We start from the raw sequence: 26031 nt of genomic DNA on the forward strand, positions 1-26031 counted from the left end.
ATGTGTCGTTACGATGCTTCAAATTATCGCCGATAGATTGACGTCGTTTCCTTCCAAGCATACCAGGTGACTCTTACTTTCCTTATAAACGAGTGACATATAAGCGCGGTCATTATGGAAGGCCAACGTAAGTGCGAGGCAGAAGCGGAGAGTCAGAGGTCGGCAATCGTGGCGTCGTGCAATGTTACGGTCTATCTTGTAAGAGCCCGTTTAATGGCCGTCTCAGGAGTCGCTAATATGCCGTAAGTAGGGGTACCGAGGGAGGGTACAACTCCCATAATCGTAACTGCAGTTATCCTTCGTGCCTTTCACGCGAAATGGCGTTCCCGGCGCGCGTTTGTCCTCATGTCGGGCCAGAATTTCTAGAATTCCGCGTACGGCCGTCACCGTTGGGTATTCCCACCTCCGTTTCGACAGTGAGACAGAAAGTTTCGTGGTATGTGAGTTAATTTGTATAAATTGCTCTCGGTTGTTGCCCGTCAGTGACGCGTTGTTGCTCCTGAAAATTTGCTAATGCGTTTTCTTGCCTGAGACTTCAAAAATTGTTGGCGCAAATTGCACGAGGGTGATAAAATTTATAATGAACTCACACATTTAATGCAAAAAAATAACTTTTGTAACATATTAAACCGACTGAATATGATTTACGCGTTAATTGTTTCCGCACACGCATCAACACTTATCTTCGTTAATTTCTATTTTTCTCAATCTTACACAATCGTAATAACTATGAAATTGTCATAACTTCGACCGCTATATAGTAATAGCTAATCTATGTTAAATCCGTACTTTTATTGTTGCAATGTTTTTTAGCTTTAAAAAAATAAAAAGTACTTAAAACACTTCAGTTAATATAGGTATCTAATGTCATCCGATGAAATTTTTCCGCAGAAAAATATACGACAATAAGAAAGCTCGATAGTTTTTAGACAACCTGTTTATGTTTGAGGTATAAAACGATGAGACAGTCTGATACTATCTTGCAGACGATAGACGAACTTCGAAGCATTAGAGAGACGCGTTCGTTCTCGCAGGACGAGCGAGTCCGTGCAATCGCGACATCCGTATTCACTGGGCGAGCAGGAAGGATCCGTGATTCTGCTACACGCGTGCTTTAGCACGCGCATTGCTGCGTGTGGGCCCGCCGTCGCGGCTGGAATTACGCGGATGCCTGCGATACCGTCAGATTAGTCGCCAAGATCAGTCGTTAGATCGCCGTCTAGATCGGCTGTTAGATCGTTCGCGTGGCGGACGGGGGTGGGAACAGTCTGGGCGTAATGGGAATTCGGTACCAATCTCGTGTACGGAGATGTCTCTCGGAAACGTGCGCAGAATGTTTATGCCATAGGCACACGCTCGGTCTCGAAGCTCATCCCTCGTCGTCGCGGGACGCTCGTATCCGAATGCAGAACGGAGTCGCGCCAAGTGGATCCGAGACGAACACGAGGGTAGCTTGTATAGAGCTAACAGATACTCTTCAATATGTACACGTAACGAAATATATGGAGAAATTGCGTATATTAAAGAAAATGATTGAGAAACGAATATTCAGAATTCTTTGTTCATGTAATTACTGAGAATTGCCTTTACGTGATAGGGATATATATATAACTTAATTATAATAATTATGTAAATTACGGAAATGGTACTGTTTGATGTATGAGTGCACAGAATTACTCAGATGTAACACGTGTTTGCGAATTTGTCGTGTAGGAAAGGAACGTGTAAGATTGTTTGATTCAAATGAAAACATGTGAGTAATTCTGTAAGAATGTCCTTGACACAATCAGACATTAGAACCAGTATAGCAGAGATATAAGAACTCGTAACTCTTCATTAACAGCATTCTCAACGAGGTGACTAATCACGTTAATATTCAAGAGGAAGGTAAAGTACTTTAAGTAATACGTTGATCAATTTTTCGAAACGTTATAGTATCTGCGACAGATTTTCTTAATAATTTATGATATATTGAACATGCAATTATTAGATGCATGTTTGTCTCCAGAAATATTTTACGTACGACTCGTAATATGTATAGTATGTATTATAAGTACAAACGTATCTTTTAGAAATTTACAGCATAAATTTGGATTAATAGTTTGGATTGTCTAAATTGATACAATACATTTTTATGGGTAATTGTGCGTGTATGTGTGAGTATACGTGTGTGCAGTGTAACTAAATGATAGAGACATTATCACATTCAACAGTATCGTCCCTAATATTTGTTTAATTGATCGCAATCACGTAAATTTAACTACAATTGCAGTGAGACAGTGAGTACGTCTGACAGTCGGTCTGACGCGCGATCGTCTTGAAATGATCTCATTTATCTTCTAGTACCCTAGCGGGCAGAGCTCACTGTCTTGCGAAATTAATCAGGCGACTGCAGACGAGCCTTTGTTGCCTGTGCTGCCCTGATCTCGTCCCATTCCTGTCACGACAAATTGGCGAATATACATTACGTCTCAGTTTTTCCTATAGTTCATACATCATACACTCATACATCAGTTTCATCGTTCTTTCATAATTCTTAATTAATTATAATCAATCCATTTTTTTTTTTTTTTTTTTTTTTTTTTTTTTTTTTTTTTTTTTTTTTTATAAAGATGTACTACAACCTTCCTAGAAGAAAAATTATCGTTCAATTAAACTCAAATATAAAATAACGGCAATTCAGAATATCTCGAAGAGCAAACAGTCTCTAATATATATAAAACTTTCGAGGGAAATAGAAATAACTTTATCGATAGAGGTACAAGATGGGACAAGTTCGTCGCGTCTTGCAATTAACTACTACACGCTACAGCGTACCATATAGGAACGAACTTCCCTATAAGAGACGAGGACCCGGTTCGATTAACCGACGTAAAGTCTTCATAGAGAATCCTTCGTCGTATCTACCATCGAACTTTAGTAACGAGCTGGTATAGCTGGTAATATTCCCACGTCGACCCACAAAGATGTACGGAGGGTTCGACGCCGAAGCGTTCGGAACGGAAAGGGAAGACTAGGTATACGCGAGCCATTTGGATCGATCTGAGATTCTTTGTCTCCTTTGTTTACTTTACGAAACGATTCGGTTACCCGGCGCAATAATTTGACTTTAATTGACATTATACACAACGCACGAGGATAACTTGGCTCGGGTTACGCAGTTTGCGCGACAGCCTCGCTGAAGAACACTCGAGAGAGAGAAAGCGACGAGAGAGGAAAGAAGGAATATTATGAAGATAAATCTCTTTCGTTTTAATATAAATTAGAATTTGATATTGAAATATCACGTAAACTTATATTTCTTTATATAAAAAGAATTAATTATAATAATTACATTATAAGGGTAAAAGTTAAATAACGTTGATTCTATTCATAATTTTAGTTTGATGTAAAAATATTGAACGTATGATAAACAGCGTAACCGTAACCGAATGCAAACAGTGCAGCTATTCATTTTTCAGTTTGGTTGTTTTGGTAGCGAGTAAAATTTTGCACGAACGAGCAACTGAAAGTAAGAGAATACACTATACACTGGTACGCACATTTGTGGCGGCCGGCGCAATGAAAAAAATATATATGTATGTGTGGTGTGTGTGCACTCGGTACGATGGAGTACCTTCGGGTAATTTGAGTACGAGCCAGCCAAAGTACGACTAGCGGGTCGAATCGCTTCTGTAGGGGTGCGGTTCGTGAAACAAAGAGCGTCGGTTCTCCGGTACCGGCAAAACGACCGGCGGGACAATACGAAAGTTTTACGACTGTCGAAACTCTCCGTGCTCGGCCGACTGCGTTTTCATCAGCAATGGCGAGAAGCGCAGCGAAAAAACGGCCGAACCGCCGTGTAGGTAAAATCGAAACTTCAACTCGTCACCCCATTGTCGTGACGTTCGACGAAATGGCGATACGAGGGCATTATGAAACCGCATGAAATGCAAAAAAGTACACGTGTCGGAGCTGTTGCTCGTATATAAAAATAAGACAAACAATCAAACTGTTTCAAACTGTTTCCCTTTATTTGTATCTATTTTTCATTTATAAAAATATAAATAGATATATTTTTTGCATATTACCTATTAGAATAATTAATTTTGTCAGAAGCTTGATTTTGAAGAGATACGTGTGTATGATAGAACTAATTAATATAATTAAAATTTACATAATATTTAACTTGTATAATATGATTTACATATTTTACTTTAATAATTTATAACTTTTTGCAAATTATGTAGATTTGCCTCCCCCCCTCTCTCTCTCTCTCTCTCTCAGAGTGGAACCCCTACTAATGTTTCAGAACTTGCGAATAACTTGCTCGTAATTATTATTTAAGACACGTGCGTCGTATCAGAAAAGACAATTTCACCAAGCACGTTAATTTAACTATGCGAAGTGAGACGCGTGCACGCATCCCGATGTGTGGGGCACGCACTTGCTATATAGGGTACATGCCATCGAATTAAGCACCGACGCGAAGCCGTAATTCGCTTAGTTTCCCTTTCGAAGAGACCCGTCGGTTTCGGCTACGTCGAAAACCGCGTTATTATCTTGCCTCACAAAGGGCACCGGTCGTAACTTTCGAGTAACCGTATCCTCGCGTGCGCGTGTTGCGCTCGCATCGCACACGGGCGAAGGGCTTTTAGCAACAAAGAGCAATCTGTGATCGTTATTGACTGCCTACGCGAACGTGCGCTTCGTTTGAAACTTCTCCCCTCCAGTCGATGTCGACGAACTGCAAATACTGTACGCGTTGCAGGCGGTACATGTTTTATTGTTTTCGAAATACGAACTGTTCAATTGTGATAACACTGAAAAATTTCGATGCAATAAAGCACATTCTGTTTTCTGTACTGTCATAACTTAATCTACACGACACAATATGATAATAGGACTTCTCTCTTGAAGAAAGCTCTTTGCGGGCTTTTCGTATCATTACTTTTTCTTTGATATCTGCTGTTCTTTACTGCTTTTCTGTAAAGTTGGCGCTACGCTACCGTCTAATTCCACTTGCAAATGGCTGTCGCCAACAAAGTTTGTCCGTGGTTTCGTGTGTACTTGCCGCGACCCCGATATCGATCTTGTTCCACGGCTACACCTCGGAGAGCTTTGGGAAACCACCGTCGGAAATAACATCTTCGTGCCTCTCGGGAACGCCACTCGATGTCGCAAACAATGACTTTCTAACTCGTCCAGGATGGTGCGGGATGCGCGCACGGGTCCCTGCGTAGCTGCCAATACCTCCGGGGCAAAGTTAGCTGTGCGCGACCCTCGGCCCTCCGTAGATGGACAATGGGTCCTCTCTTCCCCTCGGTCATTATGAAGTGAACTCGCCTCCAACGATGGCTAAATCTAATCTGACACTCGTACTCGAAGGGCCGTCCGGCACGAAGGGTTAGATCAAGTTAGAACGATTGCCGGGACTAAGGGAGATATGATGTTGGCCAAATTAGATTGCAAAATTGGAACGACTCTCTAAAAATACTGAAATATTTAGAATCTCTTACATATACATTTTAGGTTGTATATTTAACAAAGTTTTGAAAATTATTTTAAACCGACCTTTCAAGACTCCGAATATGACGAATAAATAATAAATTTTTATTTTATTATTGTCGTGGATAAAAACTAAGTATAAGGAATTTTGCGCATTTATTTGTAAAATCATTCATCTCTACGAACGTAATCCATTACGCCGATGTGCCTTCTTACTTAAGGCCGCGGTTACGTCAGCGTCGAGTTTAATTAAGGAAATTTTCTTTCCCTGTCCATATACACAGGGGATTGTCAGGTCGGGCTTGCTCGATCGAGGCGAGCGAGCCTCAAAATACCTTTCATTAATTCACGACAGAGGCTGAGGAAAGCTAAGACGAGATAAGATTTCAGTCGATTGTGCGTGGTAGCAAACAGGTGCACGTAAGAAACACACTTGGTGCTTCGATAAGAACCCAATAACGGCGCGCAACATAATCCTGATTGGCAGAGTGCTTGTAACGCGACACCATCGCCATCGGGTTCCACCGAGCGCCTCGGGTGCGTTTTCTTCTTTTTCCCCCGCGAGAGACGCCTTTGCGATACGTTCGCCTTTCTTGCGGCGCGGCTTGGTGCTGCGGGCACCGGCCCTTCGATCCCAACGGAGAGCCAAATTTCATTACATTTGCTCCGCCGACGCGATAGTATCGAATTAACGCTACGGTACTCGCTCGCGTTTGCCGGCGGCAAACCGATTCACGGCAATTAGGGTGATTCGCCTGTGCTATGTAGATGGGAAAGACGATCTCATCGAGTTTCGCGATTGTGCGCCGCGCGTGCTGTCCGGCCGATTGGCATTTCATAGGTCTAACGACACAAACGTTAATTAGCATCGGACCCGCGGGTGAACGGGATATTCAAGTGGATTGCGCGGAACGGCGGGGAGAGGGGAGGGAAGTTGATATCGGCAAACTGGGGAAAAGGGAGGAGATATTGCATCATGCGGAGAATCGCTCGTAATGACTGAGAACGTGGAAAATTCTATGCACGATGCACGACGAGGCGTGTTTTGCAGCGCGCAGCATTAAGTAATTAACGTCGCTGTCGTAAATAATGCGCGTAATTTACACGTACACGCGTACACTCGCGCGACGAACGAGACGCGCGCGGTCGTCGTAAATAACAAATTCATATTACAATAGGTATGGCGCGTTGCGCACCAGCATAAATTTATATTTGATTCGTTCGCTCTCGTATGCACCTGCGTTCGCGCAATCTGTTGCATCGGTCGCGGCGGCGAAACGTATACTTTTGGGCTCTAGTGTACCGACCGCCCTCGGCCTTGGTACAGCCGCATTAATTACAACCCACTACTTCGTATTGAGATTAATGACATCGGTTTTGTATTTTATGTGAGGATGGGTTTATTGGCGATGCGCGGCTTCCCGTTAGACGGGCCGCGTAAATGCGGCCGGTGCTAATTGGTACAGACGATCTCGCAACGACGGCAACGAGCCGTACGCCGTACGCTCGCCATATCTCTCTTACCGCGGACAAAAGGACCACTGGAAATTCACCGAGTCCCGCTAAAATATTGAATGGCTGCCAAGATAACCGGCCCGCGTCTCACTAACCGCGATTTCTCGCTTCATTTGCCCGCTCTATTGAAGTCATCGATTATGCATCGAGCACGCCCCAGAAACAGGCAGATTGCCGATACGATTTTTGTTAAATACGTTTCGTTCGTTTAAAGAACGAGATATCGTATCCCAATCAGTCACGAAGAACTCATAAATGAAAGAGCAGCAGTCCGCATGCGATTGGAAGATAAAACGATATTAAAATTATAAATTCCCCGTGACTCAGATGCGAGTCGAGATACAAGATCGGTGCCGATGCACGAATTTTTAATTTGTAGTTCCCGTTTACTCATCGTGCCATTGCACATCGCGAATTTCCATGTCACACGTGAAGAAACAAGAATAGTAATTTTATCTTCCGGTTGGTCTATAAATTAATTCTATCGGACACGAAGCTGTTTACGTTCGACAGTTAATTGCGTTGCGTGGGACGTAAATTGCAAATAAAATGTGACCGGGAGAGGAAGAGGGATCAATCTATCCGGGTATAGGCAGATTATTGTGCTCTGCCCCCTTCTTCCCCCTCCCTATAATACTCGCGGTCGAATCAACAACGCGGGCGAGGCATAAGTTTTCATTTGCGGGTCAGCAAACGCTAACGAAGTCCCCGACGATAAATTTTGCCAGAGCTTTTCCTCGAGTAATCCCGTTGCCGGGGCTAAGCCCCGGCGAAAACTCCACGAGAGCGGGCTCTTCACGCGAATTAAGACGAATCTGCCTTCACCGGTCATCTCCGTCGCGCTTGCATTCTCCGATACGTTCGTCCGGCGAGAACGATCTCAAGCTTAAAGCTGCAAGTCGGAGTCCGCGCGTTCATCCACGGTACCAAGAGATCTACTTTACAGTCAATTGTATAATTTTAATTGCTCGCAATTTTTGACAAACTTATCCAAAATACTTCACGACACGCTCATTTGAAAACAATAGTCTTTAATAGCATTTGTTTTTTTCCTGACTTAGTTGAGAATGATTATAAAACTATATATGTCTGCATTCAACATTTAATCAAGAATTTTATAAAATATAACTGAACTTATAAGATTTTCTCTTGGCAGTCAATTTAACTTGAAATTTTAGTCCGTTGTTAACTAATTCGATTTTTCCCATCCTTTTTTTTTTATAAACGCGAGACGAAACGAAAAGCATTTTTACCCCTCGTAATATTTTTTCATCAAACCCCATTTCGCCGGGCAAGCATTTTACGCATGTCACACACACGTGCGCACGCACACGGTCGCGTTTCGCGTAATACGTGCTCTTCAGCGTCTCACAGCTTCTCTGCCAATTATATGCTCTGCTCTTGACTCTATAGCGTGCCTCGTAATAAACGGCCGGCCATGTTACATTATAGGAGCCGGGCGTCCGGCATTCCGTGATATTGTGCAAGGGCTGGTGGCGGCGGCGGGGGCGAGCTGTGCGAGATCGCCCTGTCGTCGAGGGGAACAGGGATGCGCTCCTGGATGTGGTCGACATTAATGGCTACGCTCGCCCCCGTGGCATAAACGCGACCGTCACATATCGTCACAATGCTCTCGCTCACTGTGCGCTGCAGAGTACACTGTCGCGCGCGCGCGCGCGCGCCAGTTTATTATATATGTATGCGGGACATCATCACAGCATCACTACTTACAATTTACGTTCTACGTGCAACTGGGCGCAACGACGTTCCTATTGTTTTGTTCAACTTTTAATGACGTAACTTCGCACAATTGACCGCGAGTGCTAGGGACGCGCGGAGCTATTTCCGTCATCTTGATAATCGTGACGTACCGCACACTTGTGAGCCCAACGTAACTCATCATTATAACGGGATGCGATGCAAAAGTTTGAGCGATCGTACTGTGAATTTTGTTTTTGCAATTTGACAATTTTTTTTAGACACGTAACATTTCCTTCGGAGATAATTCGTGGCGCATGATGCAGTTACATATTGAACGTGTGCGATTCATTGCGATACAAAGTTATTCGCGTAACGCATAATTGAGCGTTGTCGAGAAGAAGGATATAACAACTTTTGGGAGGAACAAATAAATTGGAACAAATTACACGCTCTCGAGGCCCGTCTGATTGCTTTACAAACCCGACAGCCGTGGACATTCGTGGCACTGACAGTTGTAGATTTATGTATGCATTTGTATGAATGCCATATATCTGCATGTCAGGTCGTCATTGGCAACAGCGGATCGTTCGCAGCTTGCTATAGGAGGCGAATCAATTATCGTGTCGCACGCACAGTTTCTTCATCGATTAACCGATCGTCGAGCCAACAATCGCCCCTTTATAAATTAGTCAGATTTGAAATATTATTTAAACATCAAACGAATACGCAACGATCATTATGGATCCTTTTCAGTGAGAAACGGCGTATAATTAATTTATATAATTATAATCGTTTCCATCAATAAAAAAGGCTTCGCGCTAATTATTGCCAGAGGAAAGGATAACGATCGCGTCTACAGGAAAAAAAAGATCCAATAATCAGGCGAATAATCGTGTTCTATCGCGGCGACGTGCAGCGGTATCGCATATTTCCTGGACGAAGGGGGGGGGAGGACGCCGCTATATTAAATTACTAATGGCACACCATATTATTCCCACACACCGGTTCGATCCGTGTTGCTATGTGCCACCGGATGAAATTCTCCGCGTTCGTCACAGTCTGATTCCTCGGATAAAACCCGCGTAGCACCGCCAGACGCCGCGCCGCTGTCCGGCGAAAATGAAAAAAGATCCACACCAACGTGGCGGGTATTACGCGAGCTCGGCTGCGGGAAACCGCAGGCACGAAACGGGCTGCCAAAATTATTATTATGCACTTTTATGTGAGTAAATATCACGGGAATTACCGAAGAAACACGTGAAATAATATTCAGCCGTGCGATACGTACAAATTCCACGGTGCATATTCCGGACATCTTCCATTAATGACTTCTCACAAATCTATGAATATGAAACGCTCCTAACGAACGTGTACCTCGTTAAAAATTAAGCTCGGGAGATATCGATCGGTAAATCGTTTAAAAACTCATAAAGGAGGCTTGAGAAAAGAGACGCGTCTCATCAGCGAAAGATCGTTGATTACAACGTTATCATTTTTTGTGATTTTCACGTAGGCGTTGCCTGCGATGTACGTGCAGCCGCGTTACGCTCGTTGCGTGACTAATTACAGGGCTAAGAGCTTTCGAAAATGCCGTGATGCCGTTTCGGATTCGGGCTCGTGTTCCGTTCGTTCACCCCTGGTTGGACGGACTTTCTCCTCTTTGTTGCCGTCCGTCGGCCTGTCGCTGAGCGCGATGTGATCTATAGAGATAAGATCCTCGGTGCCATTTTCGTACGGATGCACCTGCAACCGGTGTGCAATTCGCGCATCGGTACTTTCGCTTCCCTATCGCATATCTTATTTATCATTTCATTTGCGGGGCTGTCACAGTGAACTGTGCAATTAAATTCTTGTACCATGAAACGCGACGTGGTAACGTTTAAATTCGGACTTAATAAACATTATTTTAAGATATTAATTAGCATTTCTTGTTTCAGGATCTTGATCAACTTTCCGTACATCATCTATAAATATGACAGTAAATCTAACTTTCTTGAAAAATAACATAACGTGAATTATATAAGGACATGTTTAAAAATTTGTTGTAATCATTGAGACTGCGATATTTGATGATCGAGGAAAAGCTTTCTGACATTAAATTTGCAGTGAATTTACAGTGGATTGAAACGGCATCGCGATATAACAAATCTTAATTACAGTAAGCTTATTATGTCACTTCTTGGTGGCTGAGAATATCGTAGATTACAGATTAGTTATCGCGAAATCACGGGAGAGTATTATTTGGTCCGATTATATCTATCTGCAGCCGGAGTTACGAAACCAGCGTCTGAGAATACACAACGACGCGTTCGGCTCGTATACGTACATCAACCGATACACGAGAGAGGTAATCGCCCTGCCATAACAAAGTGATTCTATTATGGCATAATGCAGGGACAATAAGCAGTATCGCTATACCTCGGCTAGTAATCCCGGAGTGTCTCATAAAGGAGGCTGCGCCTGAACGAGTATTTGCGCGAGTTGGTATATATACGCTCGGTGTATACATTTCCGAAATAGGGAGCGGCTTATATATGTGATACATTTTCACATATACTCAAGTTCTTATCATCGGCAATTTCCCGAAATGATTGTCTGCTCTGCGGGAGAGGCATCTTGATTAGACAAATTCTTCGCGGATAATCTTTATAAATTATGACATCTCAATTGCAAAAGATTACGAATTTATAAATTATGAATTAAAATTATAAATCGAATATAAAATTATAAATCGAATTTCACTGTTTGCAAATTTTAATATTAATATACTACAATCGTTTTTGATACAACGATTGTTCTTATTTTCCTTTTATTTATATTGTTACGTTTGTTAAACTCTACCGAATATGAAATTTATGAAAACGAGTTTTCGTAATGACGGTATCAAAGAATGACGAAACGTATCCCTGATTTCACTCATCGATGCGAAACAATTTTATATACACTTGGCACGTTATTATTAGCTTCATACATCAATGCATTACGAATTTGGGAATTGACAGTTATGTTATATACGGGTATATATATTGGAAAATACGCGTCGTTCATCCTACGCGACACTGATAAATTATCTACAATAACACGCTAGACGTCTACAGACAGAGGATAAGTTTTTCCAGGCGTCAAATAAAGTTGGGAAATGTCAAAGGAAAGACAAGCGACTTTTCTGTCGCGCGACAAAGCCTAGCGTTCGGCTGAATGTAAAAACGCGAGGGACAATGTCGCTTATGTTTCGCGGTGATTGAAACATTGAATTAGCGCTGAAAGAGGCAGGAATTGAGATCCGTGCAGAAGAACCATTATCCACCCTACCTATAAAAAGTAGATAAGAACTGCTTTCTAAACAGTGATAGAAGAACATTTGCATTATTAATATCGATTCGATTTATCTCTAAACGTAAGGAAAACCTATTTGTTTAACAGGTTATTATTAATGACATAACACGATGAAGAATATATACAGTTATATTAAAATGCACATTTAACGGTAAATAAGTTAACTTGATATACAACGTGAAATATAACGTGGATTTTGAACATGGGGTTTAATATATTTAATCGCCTTTTCCTTTTCATTTCCTGTAAATTTTTCTTTTCATAATGATGTACTGTATAAAAGCGGTATTAGTGCGACGTATTGTAGTGATGAATTTCAATTTTCATCATTAGAGAATTCTACAGATGTTGGCGCCTGTTATTATTGATATTGCGATCATGATATTTCCGTCTTAGACACGCATCATCAAGAAGATTGCTCATACACGCACCCACGTCGAACATTACTCCGGCCAACAAAGAAGAAGAGATTGCCATACGGACACTTACGATCGCGAGGCACGTCATGCACATCTCGAGGATTTCTGTTGTAAAAACAGCGGTATTCGATGAGTCGCTATTCTCCTCTCGCGGAAGGATTCTCTAATAAAAATTGGCGTGACCGATCGCCGTGCATAATCCCTTCTGGATTCAACGAAAGCCACTTTGTCCGAACGACTGTGGATCGTGGGAGTAACATCGCGACGCGACATTTACCTTGCAAATGTAAAGATTACACCGTCCGTTTCGCGTACAAGGATCCTCTCTGTAAGCACGCTTTCTTCAGACGAATAATATCTCGGAATCTCGATTCTTCTTCGATGTGCAACACACCGGTTTGCATTCGAAGTCATCAGCAAGAAACGATGACGTAAGCGTCGCAAAATGGTAATCCTCCGATGAATTTCGCTCCTCTCGGGCCTCTTACGTAAAATCGAGACGCCATTGCATACCGAGTCGGGCTGTGCGGGAGCCGGCGAAAAGGTCGTGGCCGTCGTGGAAGGTGGTTGTTTTGTCTGTGGGTGGTTCGACCCGAGGCATCTGGTTCTGGTCCCCGCGACGATGGTGGCGGCGGTGCTGGTGACGGAGAGGAGGAGAGCGGCTTGCTGGGCAAGGGGGCACAGACGTGCCTCGACCGTGGTCGAAGACGAAGTCACCGACTGGGATCGAGGTCACGGCTGCACAGGCTCCCGGTTATGTAACACGAAGAGCACGACTGCGGTTGCCATGGCTGCGGGCGAGTGCGGCGATGCACGAGAGCCTGGCCACGGTCCCATGAACGCTGACCGCATCGCGTGTCTCGGCTTTACCCAGCTGTAAACGGCGAAAAATATTTCGGCTCGCGTGAAGGCGCCGAAAACATCGACGCTCGTGTTCTGGCAATTTTATTTTCGTAAATAATTATCGCAGTTTTCTTGCTGTTCCTTTCCGACTACGTGTCTCACCTTAATTATTTTAATTGATTTAGAAATTACGTTGTTTATATCTTGAATATACACCTGCGAAAGAGATTACGATCTAACAGTGCGATGCATAAATATAACAGGACAGGCACGCTATTCCGTTGCATTATGTCCGCTCTGGTAGAATAACCGTGACTTTGAGCCTCTAAACTATACTCGCACGCCTCCTCTCCCGAGATTTATTCCGTTTATTCTTGAGATACGATAGAATAGCCACTTAACCGTGTAATTAACTGCGTAACGAAATTAAATATGCGATTTTAAGATACGCCCGCCGAAAGAAAAACGCAAATGCGAGAAATCCTAAGCATAAATATCGTGGATAATTTACTCGCGAAAGGGTTAAAGATGCGATGTCGCAAGAAACGCGTGCCGTTAACGGGACGCGGACCAAACGTTACTTCGTGCCAGGTCTTTCGAAGTCTGCCACGAAAGTATCCGGGAAACATTTCTAACGACTGCATTTTTACCCGTGCACAAATCGTAAAAACGCCACGTGATAGCGAAATCCGTAAAATTCATATTATTAAACATTTTTTTGCGGATGATAGTCATCCCTGTGTAGAATCCTATGGAAGTCTTGCAATTCCGTTGCACTACAGATATAGGATTATCGTGAAAACTGATCGTTAATTAGATTAAGATAAAGTAACATTAAAGAGAAAGAGAGAGCTGCATTTAAATGCAGCTACAACGGAAATACTGATTTTATCGCAGTAACTATGATCGCAATAATTATGTCATTTAAATGGCTTAATACTACGAAATATCCCTCATGATATACAGCACTCGTGTATTGGATCTGTATCTTGTAATCGCGCTAATTGTAAGCCATAGAGAGGTGCTGCGTCTGGATGCTGCGTCAATGAGATCGCGCTCTCCCGTTATCCTGAAATTATACACGCCAGCGCAGCGCACGGGGTGCTCGAAGTAATGAGAATTCCATGACGGAGATATCTGAGATATTCTAATTGGAACGTTATCTTCGGCATCGCCAATGGGATGTAATTTTTTTTCGGGCGAACGCCGATTTCGTCGGGATACGTAAGCGTTATTTTTGCTCGTACGTGATGGTGATTCATGGTGATGCGATATGCACAGTTTGGCTGAACCGTGAAGCGCCCGTCTTCTTGCAAAGTAGGAGCTCGAGAAGGAGGAGAGAAAAGGAGGAGAGAGAGTTTGTCAAGAAGAAGTGCTGATCGTTAATGGCACCGACAATGACGACTTGACATAATTTCCTTCAAGGAGACATACGTGAGCCACTTTACCGCGAGAGAAGCCTAGGGAAAGGCGCGCAACCCAATTTTGGCCTCAGAAAGGAAGAAGAAAAAAAGAGAAAAATCTACTCCGACCCGCCATCAGCTCGAGTAGACGTCACTCGCACTCACGCCAGCCGAGAAAAGCTTCGAGTAGGCATTCGGGAACGCCTCCGAGATGGCAACGAAAGCGCGGCTGTCTCGCGCGCAGATGGAAATGGCAAATCGCATAAAAAATTCACCACTCCAGGCCGAGGGTTAAGGTCGTGCGAGACGCGCGAATATTGTACGAGAGAGTTAACTTTGGAGTAAGGCGCCATTGGAGCCGATGTTTCTTATTCGTGCGGCGTATTCGTTTCAGTTTGCGCAGCCAGCGATATATTTATTAGGCATGAATTTAAAAGGAACTGCCAGAGAGCGAGTAATATCAATGATCTATAATCTATACGTCTACGACAGCCTACGTGAAACATGCGCGATGCGAAAATTTAGTGAGGTTCTCGTTACGATGTCGTTACAATTCGTCATTTTGATTTTATCTACTTTATGATTATCAGAAAACTTCGAGAAATTTTTCAGTCAAGAAACCTTTCTTTCCCCTAAATTATTAAGACCAAGAATAGGGACTATTATCGAAAATAGCTTCTTAGATTTTTGTTCTTTAGAGTTATTAATTGAATAATATCTCTCTTTTAGAAGAGTGTACTTTTTAACCCTTAAATGTATGATTTCCTAATAAATTTTGCAAAAATGATAATTTTAAATTGACTACTGTCGAGAGATAGCTTTAAGTTTCTCTGGAAATTGCTAAAAAAAAAAGAGAAAAGTCTAAAGGCATTGAAAGAGTAATGCAAGAAAGTAAATATTGTAAGATTCTTAAAACCTCTTTTTTGCAATCAAAGATTAATATAGGGATCAACATAGCAGTTTCATAAAAATACGGTCAGTTTACTTCGGAGCATCTTACCGCTTTCGAATCCCGCGAACTTCATCTTCTGAAAATTACCTCTTTGAAGTAACCGCGGAAGAAGTAACCGCAGATAAGTAAGTAGTACGGATGCGTAATGATGCGCTTGATTTAAGATCGACCCTCTTTAAATACCACTTAAATTGCCGTGCGCGCGGCGTCGTACAGGAATCTCTATTAATGCGTCGCGCCGCGCCTCTTCTCTCCGTTTTCACAGACCATTGCGGATGAAGTGCACGCGGCGCATTTGAGACACACCACCTAGTCTGGTATTTCAGTGCCAGGCCATGTAATTTTCCGAGTATAGAACGCGACGGCGCGATCCGCGTTCGCGTGAAATTGGAAAAGGGCTTCGTCCCGTCTCGGAGTCTCTCCATTTGGCGAAGCGTTATAGCGACGACCAGACGATATAGAACCCAGGTAACCGTCTGGTAGACCTTGAACGGCCCTTTAACTGGCTGCATTGCAGTCAAGGTTATCATTCTCGTCTCTCCGTGACGTGGAACGGTGCCTCCCGAAGGGATCGAATGAATAGAAACGCGGATTCGCTAGTTTGCCAAGGTCGCCCTTGCCCGGCAGCGAGAAATGCATACCGGTGCATCGCGCGCAAGTACATATTTCTTCTTTAATAACATCGCAACTAAGCTACTGGATAAAAATCGATAAATGACGATAAGTGATAAGATACGTGTGATATAAAATTATATATTTATTAATTAATTTGTTTAGAATAATATTGTAAGATATGATCGCGTATCGATGATTTCAATGATCTGTATTTCGATAATCGAAATACAGATTTACCGATCGTTATCATTACTAAAAATCAGTGATTATTGTACAGTCTATTATAAAAATACAGGAGATAAATTCGCGCGTTTAGCAATAAATCGTTGACGGGATAAGACAAAACCATAATATGTAGTTTGATAAATTATTAAACGGCAAACGAGAATCAATGACTGCAACGGATCTGTTGAAGCGAAGATGCGGCGGCATTAGCTATGCAAAATTGCGCCCGCTTTCCGTGACTAAATAATAGTCCGAGGACAGCGAGAAGACTACAACTCCGCCGCCTCCGCTCGCGCGATCGTGACCATCGGTCGTAGGTAGCATTCCTTATCATTACGCGTTCCATAAACATTATCCACGGTTCCATCGAGAATGATTCCGCGACGCGGCTGAGAGAAGCGAAGAAGAGGTGGCACGTCCCGACCCAGAAGGAAAGCCACCTCGGGGGGAAAGAGAGACGAGAGAAGGAGAGAGAAATGAAGTGACGGTGGAGGTGAGAGGCGGCGGGAGAGGACGATCGAAGGAGAAGAGAGAGATAGAAAGGGAGATTGCACCGGAGTAAAACGACACGGGATAGACCGAGACGGAGAGAAAATGAGAGATATGAGGGGGAGAACGAAACGCCGTTTGGGAACGTACCATGAAAAATCAAGATGCGATTTAAATTTTGTTTGAATATGCATTTCGTCGGTTTGTCTTGATACTCTGCCCGCACGAGTATTATATACATTTACATATTCACGTGTTTATTTCGCCCCGTAGTGCGTTTCAGAAGTACCGGTCTGTTGAAAACTTGTTAATTATAACTACTATTTGAAACTCGAAGTACGAGTATATGTTTATACTCAGAAATTAAACATTTGACGTTTAACGTGAATTTGCACCAATGTGATTAAATGCTGAGCAATATGTGACAAAGGTTTGTCCGAGAAAGCTATTCTTCATTTAATTTCTGATACATTTATTTACTCATATAAAAAATGATAGTTACTTCGTGCATCTTATAAATCTAAATTGTTCGCGTAATTTTCCAGTTCGCGGATCATACGTTTCTTCGTGGTGCACACAACGCATCATATATGCACCATGTAACACAAGCACGGCGAGTGCGTTTCGCCGCGATAATTCCGCGGAGAGCCGATATATCCCAAAGAGGGATGTATTCAGAGCATCCATTTATTTATCTTCCTATTCTCCCTGACGCGCGCTACTAATTAGTCGTGATTGCGATAAAGTATCAATACATCAAAAGCATACCTACTACGCGCGCATAGGTTTGCAAATCCCTTTCAGCCCGGGATGCTATATAATCTGTGCTTGTGGATTTCGTATTGTTGCCGCATAGTTGCCCCCAATAGCCAACTACGTTGACTAGCACGCTCGCGGATAAATCTAATTTGCCGCTCGTGATGTTCCTACCTGCGTAACGTGGCAAACGCGTAGCTTTGCTGGACGAAAAGGAAGGGTTCGTTCGCGCGCCAGCTATACCTGGGCCCGAGAGAGGGCTAAATTACGAGCTTGTCGGCCGCTGTTAGCTCGCCGGCCAGCCCGGCTACCACCCCGAGCTGGTATTAAACCGAACGGTACGTCCGATGCGTATGTACGATCGCGGCATGCTTCCGAGTGGACCGATCGAATGGCGATTCTGCGGTAGACAACGCAACGCCTGGGGCTCCTCGACGGGGTCCGTTGGACACACGGAGATTGTACACAGGGGTTGCGTGTCTCTGTACGCGGGGGCTGGTTTAACATGGGGATGGGTAATGGCGACTCCTATCAGCCCTATACACTCTGTCCCGCTCGCCGGCCCCCTCTCGGCGATATCTCTCCGCTCTCTCCCTTTCGTCCTCTGCCTCCCCCGTTACCTATCGTATCGTTGAATTTGAATCTCTCATTATCCTCGGGAGTCTATCTCGTCATTTACAGTTAGAACATCATAAACTCGCGATATATCCTTTATTTTCGCTTCATCTTTATCAAGCTAATGTAATATTTATTCTTCCTGTAATGATTTCAAATGGAATTATTTAAATTTATCACATAATAAATATATTTGTAGCTGCGGGAAGACGTATGCATTATCATTAAATATAATCACAAAGTTTAAGAATTGAAAAAACGAGATTTATAATTAAATAATAAAAAGTATGTATGTATAAAAGTATTGCTCAAACATTGAAATGCACGCGAAAATGTTGCAAAATGTACTCAATACTCAAATATAAAATTTTAGAAGTGATGATACAACGCGCGAAACAAGAAAGAAAACTGCACTGAGCAGAAGGTTAATATTTTATCTGAACAACAGTATATAGAATACGGAAATATAATCGCACTTAGTTGTAATAAAAAATGAGAGGTCCTAAACGAAATTGCTGAAATATAATAGATTAATTATATTTAATTTAACGTGCTATATTTCTTCCTATTCTAACATTATCTATAAATTTTCCTTCATTAATTTTTTTTTACGTTTATTCCTCCTTTTCGGATAAATATTTTTCTCTCCTCCCCCACATCTGTCGTTCCTTATCTCTCTTTTCGTTGTCGATGGCTCCCGATCTTCCACCACATGGCGTTAAGGGAAGAAGGGGTAGAGTGAAGGAAGGAACAACGATATCCCGATAATTTACATCAATAGTGGTTGAACTGAACGGCCACCAACCACTTTGCATATTGGATACTCGCACGACTCGCAGTTTAACGCCGTCTTCGATGAATATCCTGCAGCCGGCCGCTGCAGTCGCCGGAAATAGCCTCCGTTCCGGAATTTCATTATCCCCGGATCGCCCTTGTCGTTGATGCCCGATATCTCGTCCGGCTCCGGGATGGAATTCAAAAATTCTGCCAATTCCAGGACATTTTTATCTATCCTACTTGGTAATTTCATTGGCTTCCGGAAGAATTGTCGCGCTCGTGGCCTCGCCTGATCCCTCGACGTCGGGAGTATCGTTTCAAACCGCTATCGATGGCGTCGCAATTTTGCATATATATAGCGGTGTGATTTTTTATGAGCCGATATTATCGCTGCTCCTCCTATTTCTTGTAACTTATTATCATAATCATAGACGTTTTATCTTAGTGAAAAGAGAAAGGAAGCACTGGCGAACTAATCAAAATTGGCATCATAAAGAAAAAAAAACTCTTGACGACAGAAATTTTTCAGTAAAATTTATCGGAAATGAAACTATGATATTGTGCAAAGTGTGATATTGCAAAAAAAAAAGTTGCAGAAAAGAATTCGAGAGTTGCGGTAATACTGGAATTTCCATGAGTGCGTATAGAGATATAATGTAAATTGACGTGGAATCCAATCTCAATTAACCCGAGATAATAACCGATAACCGATAACGGATAAAGCTACGATAAAGGCTTTGCTCGGCTGCGTGGATCCGATAACGAATTTTTATCCCGCGATTGCTAGCGACAGTCAGACAGTCGTTCTGTGGTAGTGACTAAATGACGAACCTTCGTGAATCGTGGAGAACAATGCGGTCTACGTTACATTTATTAGTGCTTCTGACGATTCTATATCTCGTCCATGGTAAGTGTAAAAAAGAGAAAAGGTTTCGTATATCTCGGACTCTAAACTAAACTGATTTCGTGAATCGCAAAGCGGGGCAACACGTGCTCGCTTCTGATTATTATTCTTGTTTGTTTTTGAAACCGGGGAGATATTCAGGCCGTGGGCAACGAGCAATTTTGCACGGTGCATTAGTATGCATTATCGAATCAAAATATGCGCAGCATGCATTCGCAACAAGATCGGGGGTTGATAGAATATTAATCGCGCTCGGATAAAATTGCGACGGTTAATTAGTTTTTCATTAAGCTCGCCGATAATTATCGCGCGGGCCGTGCACGTTCTGGAAAATAATTTTTACGCCCGTAACGAATATCTAATTCATGCGTCGCAATAACCCGGGATTATAAGCCTCGTCCTTCTCAATAAATCCATTTTTGTCGTGCAATTTAGATTTTATCTTGCGACAACACACGATGTGTGCACCGTCAACGATAATGACAATTATAATTTGTGCGTTAAGGCTCGCCAACCGATCTTCTTCCTGACGATATTCCTCCTGACATGACGCCAACGACTTTCGATTTGACTGGTCGCATAGTTAATGGCACAAAGGCCGTTTTGAAGCAATTCCCTTATCAGGTAATATTTTTTGACAATTTCAATTTAATGCATGTCTGAAAGGAATGCTATTTTTAGGTGTCTTTAATGCGCAGCTACTCCAAAACGCACTTTTGCGGCGGAAGTTTGATTAGCTCTTCTCTAGTCCTAACTGCAGGTCACTGCATGTATATGTAAGCCAATAATTTCAAATCAGTTCAAGTTTTCGTTGATAATGATCAGATATCTCGATCATTATCATCGGACATCATAAATTGAATTGTAGATCTCGCTACTTTATTATTGCTACCAACTTTGCTTCTATAACTTCTTGTTATTTTGCGATAAATACCATCAGCGATATCTCGGTGATCTGACATATTATAATCTACATCTGTTATCTTCTTGAAAAATTATTCTTTGTGTAAAACATCGATCAACTAATTAATTTATATATCGTACACATTAGTGGATTAGTAAAGAAGCGCGGAGAAAGTATTTAGATCTATAATTAAATTAAACTACAGATTATTACTGAATAGAAATAAATAGAGTTATTAATTACGTATAGGTCTGGAAAGGTTATACAACCATGGACGATTATGGTGGTTGGAGGAGTAGTAAAGTTGTCCGACAACAGAACGAATCGACAGGAAAGGGGCGTTGTGACTATCAGGATTCACCCGAAATTTAATCTTAGAACCTTGCACAATGACGTTGCCGTTTTGAAAGTACGATGGTTTTACAAATCAACCGTTATTTGCCGCATTTTCGTGTGACTTCTAGAATAAGCGTAATTCACGTCTGATTTTCGTAGCTATCGCAACCCTTTAAGTTTACTCCGGAAGTTCGTAGTGTGCCCTTGCCAGGGAACGCACCCGTACCCAAGACAGTTTGCCAGGTACCTGGTTGGGGTTATCAATCGTCCGTGAGTATACAGCAAAATATTTTAACCGCAGGAAAATTTGCTTGAATTAGGAAGTCATTACAACACGTTAAAAATATTACAGAATATCCCAATAACGTCTCCCGACTTGCTGTACGTGGATTTACCTATTCGAAGCGTAAACGAATGTCGCAAACTGCTCAAAAACGTAACAGATTTGCCAGCGGGAATGTTTTGTGCTGGTTATCTAGAGGGTGGAAGAGACGCTTGTCAAGTAACGTATTTTCTTATTCATTTACGTATATATTTACGCATGTATTCATGACCAACGTGATTTATATTGCTGATATACAATTTTTTGAATCTTCCAGGGTGATTCCGGCGGCGGGATGGTCTGCAAAGGTGTTCTGACCGGTGTCGTTTCGGGTGGCAAGGGGTGTGCTAAGCCACTGCTGCCAGGGGTGTACGCGGATATTTTTCACTACTTGAATTGGATATTAGATGAGAAAGAAATAGTGGTGATAGTGCAAAGACGTGATTTTGGAAATCACGGCACGTCTAACATGTCGTCCATTACGATCATGATAATCTCCTTTCTCCTTTGTGCTGTTATCAATTACACCTCTAGACCTTGAAGCTGAGATACTCTGTTGACACGTTGATATGTATGTTTGAAGATATTATTGAACAAGAAACAGTTTTTATGGGTGTTATGTGGTAATACCAGAGTTTACGACCGTGTTTGTAATGTCGCGTGACCATATATGTGACTTGGCGAGTGAAATACCTTACCAAATAAATAAAGTTTAAAATTAGTAAGACTGCTTTTATGATTTAAATAGTTGCGTTTGAAGTTTTAAACGAATATCGTGTATCACAATTTATCAAGTTGTAAGTTATTCTCGATTAATTATTTAGTTTGCGAGATTGTTAATGAGATTCACTACATTTTAAACAATTAATTTTAAATAATCACGCGAGAGATATTTAAAATGTTTTATTTCATAATGTAGCTTGAACTTGAATCCATCGATCTTAATTTATTTCACATTTCATTCTTTATTGTTTTGGCTGTGTTCGTTGAAGCACGTTTAAAAATTTTCATGATACTTGAAACGCAATATGATTTAGTAATTGATTTCTGATAAGCCAGTTGCACACAATCCATGAAACTGTCGATATCTCTGACAATAGAATGCAGAGAAAATTAATCTTGCTCGATCTTGCTTCGTTGATCTTATCAGGAAAGATTGTTTTATTTTTTCTCTAAATATACACGTATGAAGGAAATAAATCTTATCGTTCTATTATAGTTGAGATTGTATAAATAAATAAGATAAAGCCGGAGACTTGATTTATTGTAAGCATTTCTTTAATACTATTTTCATTAAAATTCCACCGTTAGGAACCGATGACGAGATAACTCGCATTTTTTATTTATCATTAATCAAGAATAGTTATTATTCAGTAATAAGTGGCAACAGTTAGAAGTTCTTTGGTGATTTGTTATCGTATATGTATATGTAAGATGTGTATAAGTAATAAATTTTTTTAATTATTACTTTGGCTATTCTTAACTTCTCGTCTTTCGTAAACATACGAATATCGTGAAAATTATTTGTCATTAATTTTTTTTTACGGAACATATGTACATTTTATGAAATATAAAAGGGTTAATACAAGAAATAATTTTTCGTTGCCTTTCACGCGAAAGTATACAAAGAAAAAGAAGTGAAAAAGAAGAAAGCCGGAGGAAGGGACAGACGCGCGATGTATCCACTTTGATGTCAAACGGAAAGCAGCACTGGCAGACGCGCAAGAAGCTCATATCTCACTTAATACACGGTGGATGATATCGAGAAATGTATTAGCGGATTGCTCGCTGCCAAGATGGGGAAACGTCCACGGTATATTCGGTAAATCGCGCAGCTCCTTTACCGCGTCTGCTGGTTTCGCTGCACCGGTATTAAATTCTGTGCGAGTCTAGTACCTTCAAAGAAATGTGGGGACTCTTGGCGGCTCTTTTAGATTGGATATAAATTTCGCGCGTTAATATTTGCTGCGTACGAGTCACGAGAGGATTATGGAAATTGAATTGCTCTCGTCTAGCTGAAAGAAAACGTCGATGTAATTATTCGACAAAATTGAATCGTCTTGAAAGGCGTAGGAATTAAATATTAAAATATGCCCTCGTAAAAATTCTAAAAAGTCGCGTTAAAAATAATTTATCGTTCTGAATCTTTAAGCGTCGCTGTTTGCAAAAAGTTACATGACAGATAGATATTTTAAAATGAATAAAATATGAAATATTTGATTTAATAACGGTATTTGATTTTATTTAAGTGTTCTTTGATATTCTGAGCAACCAACAGAGATAGAAAATAGAAAACTAGTTCAAGTTAGATTTGCATTTTATGTAATCGCAAATGCATTTCACATTGCAAAATAAGTTATTTGAAATCTTGTTATTTGAAACGTCCTTGTATAATGGGATCTCGATTCATTTTAATCGAAGCACGATATTGACCTGTGTTTTTACATGAAAGTTTGACTTCTTCCGGCTCGCGCGAACGTAATCTTCCAGGACAGGCTTCCGCTTCCGAAAGTTAATCCACGTGGAAACCCGAGACGCGCTCTTCACCAGGGACTTCAGGGTCGCGTAGGCTCGCGATCGATGCCCGTGAAACGATCGTGGGCGTACGGAGAAGAGATAGGAGAAGAGATACGGAGGAGATGAAAGCAAAGTATAAAATCAGGAGACGGATGAGTCACAAAAGTGGGGAGCGAAGAGGGATAACGGGGAGGATGGAAGCCGTGGGTGAAAACTACCGCGCGTTTTACCTGATAAACGTAACTTCTGATACGTGCGCCCCTCCGGCTTCGGTTTTCTTTTTTTTTTTTTTAAGTTAAGGAGGGCGTTTTTCACGGCCTCTCCGATGCCCCTGCGGCTTTCAGCTCCCTCGACGGCGAATAGGAAGGGGGGAATAGGCATGTTTGTGTGCGCGTCGACAGGGTCCATTCGCGACTTCAGTAATTTCGAGAGATCGAATAAGAATTCATTAGAGGATATACAGGGCCCAAGCTCTCCCGCGCAGGGGAAGATTCTTCGGCTTTCCCTCTCCTTTTTTCTTTACCCCGTCGGGGGTTTTAAATAAATTAAAAGTTTGCGTTTTCTACAGGGGCGAGTAACTTCACCGCGCGCCCAAACGCGACAGCGAGCTAAATTCGAAAGGTGGAGCTTCCGACGATAAAGTTCCCTCTAATTACTCATAGGATTGAAGACGAAGGCGGGAGAGTAAATTTCGGCGAACGTTGGTGGACTATTCAAGAGACGGAGTTGTCCCCAAGCGAGTTGAAATAAAGAAGCGCGTACGTTCGTTGCTTCGACATCGAACTTCGCGTTTCGCGAAGAAAGACGGAGGTGAAGGTGTGCGTGTTCTCCTGACGGAGGCGTTTATTAATGATACGTTCGACAGAACCGTGAGTATTCCGTGGGCGAATTCATTATACTAATTGCACATCCGCGCTCTATCCGACCGCGCGCGTGGGCATTTTCGTTGGAAGTGCAATGACAAAGTTCGTTCGGCGAAAGATATGTTCCTCGCGAAACGCTTAGACGTCATGTAAAATCTATTTCTTGTAGAAATGGATCCCGTATTATTACATGATTCATCAGAATCACCCTGGAGCGTACTGCTTATTCAGACGTTTCTAAAATGCACCGTTACATAAAGAGATTAGCGTTAATATAATTGAGATTACAACATTCCCTTTTTCGGATACAAGTATACTTTAAAAGACTTGTGTGTCTGGCGTTAAACGCAAGCATTAATCAGGATCGGCAATTGTTAGACGCATATGGTAGGATACGGAAGGTCGTAATCAAGAATGATTTTATGACGCATTTAAAGCTGCGACACGGCGGAAGGAACGTCGACCTCCAGGAACGAATCTCGCTTAATGACTCCGTTACGCATTAATGGCCGCTTGGAAACTACTTGAAGACACACGGGGAAGTCGTTTCCCGAAGATGTGACCGGAAATTCCAACACTATCCTCTACAACGAAATAGGCAACGGTTGAATTTGCTCTCCAAGAGACGTACACTGTCGTGGCGTATCCTAATTTTCATAATTATCTCCGTGCTAAAATGGTTCGGAAATAAGTTTTTAAATAATTTAATGGACAATTACTTCCAGTTAATTACGCATAAAATATAAAACTTCTCTTGGCGCATGACGAGAAAACACTTCTTGAAGTGAACTGATTTAAATATTCTACAGCTTAGGTTTAAGAGCAAGGAAACGAGAGAATAATGAGAACGTTCAATATCGCAATTGCTACATTAATTGCGTCTATACCTTTCTCATTTGCGACCTGACTTTCACTTTTGGCGTACCTTCATTACTCAAACGAGATAAATCCTCGCTCGCAGCAACGTCATGCGGCTGATGTCTGTAACCGTCAACTTTACGAAGGAAGATGAAAGAAACGCGTTTAAACGTGTCTCGCCCGCGGTAGCGTTC

The 26031-nt window shown here is 42.0% G+C and overlaps 1 protein-coding gene across 1 annotated transcript; it reads left to right on the top strand.

The window, feature by feature from the left end:
* The first annotated feature begins 19915 nt into the window (after window positions 1–19915).
* On the top strand, window positions 19916–22850 carry LOC112456762 (trypsin-3-like). The gene is made up of 7 exons (XM_025019509.1): window positions 19916–20040; window positions 20543–20661; window positions 20719–20813; window positions 21191–21350; window positions 21437–21547; window positions 21630–21779; window positions 21877–22850. The coding sequence occupies exons 1-7, from the start codon at window positions 19956–19958 to the stop codon at window positions 22138–22140; spliced, it is 984 nt and encodes a 327-aa protein (XP_024875277.1). The 5' UTR covers window positions 19916–19955; the 3' UTR covers window positions 22141–22850.
* Window positions 22851–26031: the final 3181 nt, after the last annotated feature.

The sequence above is a fragment of the Temnothorax curvispinosus genome, unplaced genomic scaffold, assembly GCF_003070985.1.
Source record: "Temnothorax curvispinosus isolate PA1 unplaced genomic scaffold, ASM307098v1 QBEX01007135.1, whole genome shotgun sequence".
Taxonomy (NCBI): Eukaryota; Metazoa; Arthropoda; class Insecta; order Hymenoptera; family Formicidae; genus Temnothorax; species Temnothorax curvispinosus.

Coding starts and splice junctions, on each gene's coding strand:
- LOC112456762 (XM_025019509.1), top strand. CDS start 19,956: ATGACGAACCTTCGTGAATCGTGGAGAACAATGCGGTCTACGTTACAT. Junction 21,548..21,629: donor GTTGGGGTTATCAATCGTCC/GTGAGTATACAG, acceptor AAAATATTACAG/AATATCCCAATAACGTCTCC. Junction 21,780..21,876: donor GTGGAAGAGACGCTTGTCAA/GTAACGTATTTT, acceptor TGAATCTTCCAG/GGTGATTCCGGCGGCGGGAT.